The sequence below is a fragment of the Podarcis filfolensis genome (genome assembly GCF_964270895.1).
Source record: "Podarcis filfolensis genome assembly, chromosome: 11".
In the NCBI taxonomy this organism is placed as follows: domain Eukaryota; kingdom Metazoa; phylum Chordata; class Lepidosauria; order Squamata; family Lacertidae; genus Podarcis; species Podarcis filfolensis.
The window spans coordinates 60,646,371-60,652,370 of NC_139613.1; the positions used below are offsets into that span (position 1 = coordinate 60,646,371).

The 6,000-nt window shown below is 40.8% G+C and overlaps 1 protein-coding gene across 2 annotated transcripts in view; it reads right to left on the reverse strand.

Annotated features, from left to right (window-relative positions):
* Window positions 1-5,274, reverse strand: part of TMC1 (transmembrane channel like 1) — a 69,090-nt gene extending 63,816 nt beyond the window's left edge. Inside the window, exon 1 of one of the 2 annotated variants that reach the window (XM_083576697.1) lies at window positions 4,516-5,274. Coding sequence is in view for 1 of the 2 variants with exons in the window: in XM_083576695.1 (XP_083432821.1) it covers window positions 4,516-4,555 (40 nt within the window). In the remaining variant the exon portion in view is untranslated. The remainder of the gene's footprint in view (window positions 1-4,515) is intronic. The other variant, XM_083576695.1, reaches the window with a different exon arrangement.
* Between the last annotated feature and the right edge of the window lie 726 nt (window positions 5,275-6,000).

Genomic DNA, 6,000 nt, shown 5'->3' on the forward strand with positions numbered 1-6,000 from the left:
AAACTCCATTGAACAAAATGAGTACTGCTTTGATAAAGTGGGAGATTAAAGAATGGCAAAATATGTAATGCTGAGAAAAGAACAGAATTATTATTGTTTTCTCACTGTCCAAGAGTTATTCAGAAGTTGGCAGGATGATTTTTTTTAAAAGGCATATATGCAAGAAGCAGAAATTCCTTCCAAAAAGCCAGTAACATGTTCTGTCATTTCAATTTCCACCAACATCTGCATAATCTCCCCCCACTCCCAAATTATGCAAAAATGTTATTCAATATCAAGAGTGGAACGCAAAAATGAGTGTTCCTTTGTTTGGTCTGAATATATGCTTTCGCCTCGAGGCAGTAAATGGATCCACATTATACAAAGATCATTACAATTGCCATGGAGTCCTTGCAGTGATGAAGACTTTTGGAAAGATGCTTTGCATGCTATATTAGGGCACCTTACTTTATTTGTAAGGAGTGCCTTCAGTGATCTAAACAAAAAAAAATTTTTTCCTTCCAGTAGCACCTTAAAGACCAACTAAGTTAGTTCTTGGTATGAGCTTTCGTGTGCATGCACACTTCTTCAAAGAAAAAATTCCCATGGACAGAGGATCCTGATGAAACCATGCAGTAAGGGAGCAGCTGGCGGCTTACGATATGCACTGGAATGTCCATTAAAGCAGGGAGTATATATTCTGCAGAAATCAACATGCTGATATCTGTACCATAAAAAGGCACTGCTCATAACCGGGACTTAAACACATCGTCAATGTAATTGATTGATTGTGGCACAGAATAACTAACAAGCAAAAGAGAATCCAATGGGCAGAGTAATGTGTTGATGTGAAGAAGCAGGTTGCTTATTCGCCTGGTGAATAATGCCTTGGGGAAGGGCTGTGCATTGGTAGAGCATCGCCCTTGCATGCGGAAGGTCCCAGGTTCAATACTTGGTATCTCTTGGGAGAGACCACTGCCTGATACCCTGGTGCCAGTCACTGTGGATGATACTGAGCTAAAGGAACCAATGGTCTGACTTGGCTTCCAATTCTCCTTAGTCCTATTCCTGAACTCTATGCACTTTTCGGGGAGTGACAGTGAATCAATGGGAAACTTTAACTGGGTGGTGCTGTGGGTTAAACCACAGAGCCTAGGGCTTGCCAATCAGAAGGTCGGCGGTTCAAATCCCCGTGACGGGGTGAGCTCCCGTTGCTCGGTCCCTGCTCCTGCCAACCTAGCAGTTCGAAAGCACATCAAAGTGCAAGTAGATAAATAGGTACCACTCCGGCGGGAAGGTAAACAGCGTTTCCATGCGCTGCTCTGGTTCGCCAGAAGCGGCTTAGTCATGCTGGCCACATGACCCGGGAGCTGTACGTCAGCTCCCTCGGCCAATAAAGCAAGACCCCAGAGTTGGTCACGACTGGACCTAATGGTCAGGGGTCCCTTTACCTTTAACTATAGTAAGGTTTAACTGAGGGAAATGAAATATAATAAAACATTCCAGGATCCAGTTACTCTGTTTCTGCAATGCCTTTCTCTATCTTTTCCTTCCTTCCTTCCTTCCTTCCTTCCTTCCTTCCTTCCTTCCTTCCTTCCTTCCTTCCTTCCTTCTGACTTCCCTTCTTTCTTAAGCTGCAGGGATACACATATCTGGAAGAAAGTCATTCTGAACTGAGTGGGGCTCATTTCTGAATAAGCATATGTGGGACCGTGGGACCATATAAAATATCTGCCCCTGGACGTAGCCAGGATTTATGTTGAGGGACAGGGCACCCACCGGTCATCATTCTCTGTCTGGCTCTGTCTAGCAGATACGGAATGAAATGTCTCAACAGCAGTATCTTAAAATTCCTTTATTTTGAACCCAAGTGCTCAGAAAAAAATCTGTCAAATTCTTTCTATAATTTCTACTTTTAGTTAATTATTTTCATTTATTTATGTGATTTAGGAGTGCAGCTGCCCGCCCCCATCCCCTAGCTACGCCCATATATCTGCCTCTCTTAATCAAAAGTAGTTCAGAAGCATTTATTTGATGACAGGAAGGTCCCAGCAGAGTCGCAGAGCAGCTCCCTCCGTGCTTGGCCTGCCCACACAGCTACCTCTTGCCACAGGTCTTTCCAATGCTTTGAAGAGAACAACAGGGCTGGGTGGGGCTGGGTGCAATTGTCTCTTAGAAGGATCCCTAGAACTGATGCCTGCCTCTGAATAAAATATGCTTGCAGCTGCAGTCAGTTAGTATCATACACATACAGAGTGACTGGGGAAACCCAGCCAGATGGGTGGGGTATAAATTATTATTATTATTATTATTATTATTATTATTATTATTATTTCATGAAACAACAGAGGCATTCTGAATTTAACAAGTACTGTCATAACTCCTTCACTGAAAGTTACTGAAGACAACCCCATGTGATCCTTTGAAACCATCCCTTTTATGCTGAAAATGAAAAGCCAAGATTGTGTATTTTAAAACGTTAACAAAAAGTCATTTGAGGACTGAGAATGGTATCTCAAACAACTTGTTTATTGGATTGAATTGGCCCTTGCAAGCAACACTGTAGTTTGATCTATAACAATGGAAATCAAAACCCAGCACCAAAGAATATCTTTGATAAGAATTGCCTGCCCCTAAAACCACAATGACAGCTGAACTGAAACTCCAAATGAATGGGGTCAACGTCTTACTACTGTAAATTCAGAAAAAGATCTGAAACGTACTTTTGGAAATGATTTCATAACAGCCACATGAACTGATTAAGACAAATAAATTAAGACAAATAAATGAAAATAATGCATTTCTAAATTCATATGAGCTAAGTCATCCAGTCATTTTAACCATGCCCTGGACAGAACGCCACAGAATGAAAAGGTTTGACAGTCCCTACTGGTTCCAAGAAAACTATAGACTATTTTTCTTGTAAATATTATTTTACATAGATGGTAAAATCCTGGTACCAACTGGACAGTTTTCTTTTTAAATATATATATATATATTTATTGCTTTTAAAGATTAAAAAAAGGAAAAGAAGAAGAAAAAAGAAGAAGACAAGAGAGAAAAAAACAAAAAAAGAGAAAAAAACACAATACAAAACAATATACAAACAACAGAAAACACAACCCAAACCCATTAAACTAAACACATCAAATTAAACTAACCAAAACCCACTCCCTAACCCTAACCCTAAATAAAACAAAAACAAAAACAATTTAAAAACATACATACATCATCCCTTCTCCATTCTCTATCTTTCATTCCCTTGTTTCCTCGACCTCCTCTCACCTCCCTTTTTGTATTCCACTTCTAATAGTTTTTTCAGCAAATTCTTTCCATCTTTCTCCATTTTCTATCATATTGTAAATAACAATTTTTTTTAACCTTATTTTCCATTAAAACTAAATACTTATATATGCTTAACTCCTTATAACATTTCTGCTAAGTCCATAGAATATCATTCCCCCGTTTTTCTATCACTCATTAATTTTACCATATTTCTATATATAAACTTTAAATTTTCCAATCTTCTTCCACCATCTCCTCTCCCTGGTTTCGGATTCTGCCAGTCCTTTCCGTCCACTCCATATAGTCCATCAACCTGGAGATCTTATGTCCGAGGCTCTTAACTCTTCATATTCTTTGATGCTAAAAATCAAATCTCGGGGAGGCTCCAACCCAACGATACTTTTATTCCTTCTGGACAGGTCAGCCAAATTTCCATAGTTGAAACTAAGATCCATAAAGTATTTCAGGACATATTTCAAAATCCCTCCAAATCCAACTGGACAGTTTTCATGACTATTTCAGATGTGAATTCCATGACTTCTATATACAAATACATATTTAGGTCCATATTTTAAAGTGAATATTTTATCCACATGGTAGTTATATATGGTTTTATTGTTGATATTGTTATTGTTAATAGCTTCAGGATGATTTATAGGATGATAAGAAAAATAAAAATGATAATAAAGTCGTTGTTTTTAACGGGAGTCAGTGTTCCCAGAGAGTGTTCACAAAACTGCAGCGGAGGCAGCTGCTACCTTCCCAATATTGCAGGATGAAAATCTTTGAAAACATGGCTCAAAACAATGGCTTGTGGTGCCAGCAGCAATATCTTGGGGAAACTGTTAAGTTTTCTCCTCGTGACTGACAATTCAAGTCACATGCAGAAATGTAGATATTGTATTCAAGTCCTATAAGTGGGAAAGTAGGCATCTGCCTCAACTGAGCCAAAATTTTGTTTTCTTACTATTATTCTTTCTCTTTCTTAGTTGTGGTTCAAAAACAGAGATTGCCAGCACAGAGTTTTGATTTACAAGTTAGTAGCAAGTTGATAGCTAGGCTGCCGAAACGAAAGGAAGAAGCTAAGAGCAAATGAAATGAGAGCAAATTTCAGAGACAATGCAGAAGTCCCCCCGCAGACGGACGCACGCACACCCCAGACTGGTGTTGGGAGGGAGTTTCAGCTATAAACACTAGAATTATTCACCTAAAGGATGCTGAAATAAGATGTATAATTAAAATTGCCATTACCATTCCTTGGTGAGGCAGTTGGCTTTTCACTTCTAGGCATCCTGGCTGTATTTCACAGGGCTGTTGGAGCTGCTGCCTGCCGAGGCAATTACCAGAATAAGTGGTTTGAGATAAAGTATCCAGCACATCAACATACTTATGTCTGTCGGCGAAAGGGTGCCGGTGGTGTTTCATTCTCTGAAACATAAGAAGGTACTAATTTCCTGAGTCATTCATTTTTCATGAATGTTTGGTTTGCCATTTAGGGGTAGTGTAGAAGAGTCAATTGGTTTGGAGGGTATGTCTTGCCCTGTCCCCCCGACCTTTCTAGCAGGGTGGGAATAAAACTTCTTACAGAACCACAAATCTCACTGGAAGTTGGCACACAAGGCTGAACCATATTATATTGCTAAAGTGTTTATTTCTACAAGAGAGGTCTAGCCATTGACCCGACAGAACATAGAGACACATTAAAGTGAAAGCTAGGAGTACAATTCACCCAAGGGTTTAGAGCCATTTTGAGAATGGCTGTTCCAGTGCAATGTCACAAACCCAGGACAGGGAAGGGCATAGATCAGTGGTAGAGCATCTGCTTAGAGAGAGAAGCTTCTGGGTTCAATCTCCAGCAAGTCAGGAAACTTCAGCAGGTACAGATTTTCTCAGCCTTGCATAGCAATCTGTGCGGGCCAAATTTCCCTCTTCTATATAAATGTTAAAGCTACAGGATCCCTGTCCTCCTTCCCTTCTGGTTCCCCTTGCTTTCACGGGAGGCTGCACGGGAGACTCACACCAAGATGAATGTGCAGGGACATTCATTCCTACAATGTTAGCCCATTGCAACTTGATATAGTACCACTAATCAGAAAAGGGGTCAGGGTCCATACCCCCCACCCATACAGATGATGCAGTCTAAGTCTGTGTGGGTGTCTATGAAAGTAAACAAAGAGTATCAGTTTTTGAGCAAGACATACAGAAAGAGTCTGACAGCTGACTTTGGGGATCTGCAAGATCTGGAAAGGGACCTTTCCACCACCCATCCAGGAGTGGGTGTGGGCAATGAATTTTGGCTGTCCACTGGTGTTTTTACGCTGTCTGCCTCCTCTTATGCGCAACCAGTATATTTGTAAATAAACTCAATTACAAAACAGAACACCATAAACCTCAGTGACTTACTTAGAAGATATAATATTCATCAAGGTGCCGGGTCCCCTTTTCACCCAAAGTCCTACCCTCTCTTAGGACTGCAGTGGGGCTTGTGGGCTACTGGTGCCCCATGGAGCACACATTGGGAACCCCTGTGATACAGAATCTTAAAGGAAAGAGGGACTTCAAGAGGGGAGGGAATTTTGGTGAAAAGCGAAGTGGGGCCCCCCTCACCTTCCATTTGTCAAATACCATGTCTTACCAGAGGCTGCTTTTTTCAAACCTCCATTTTCCTCTTTGCCCCACCCCGCCCCTCAATTTTTTTACTTATTTCCACTTCTAGGTCCCAGCTTCCATGCCAGG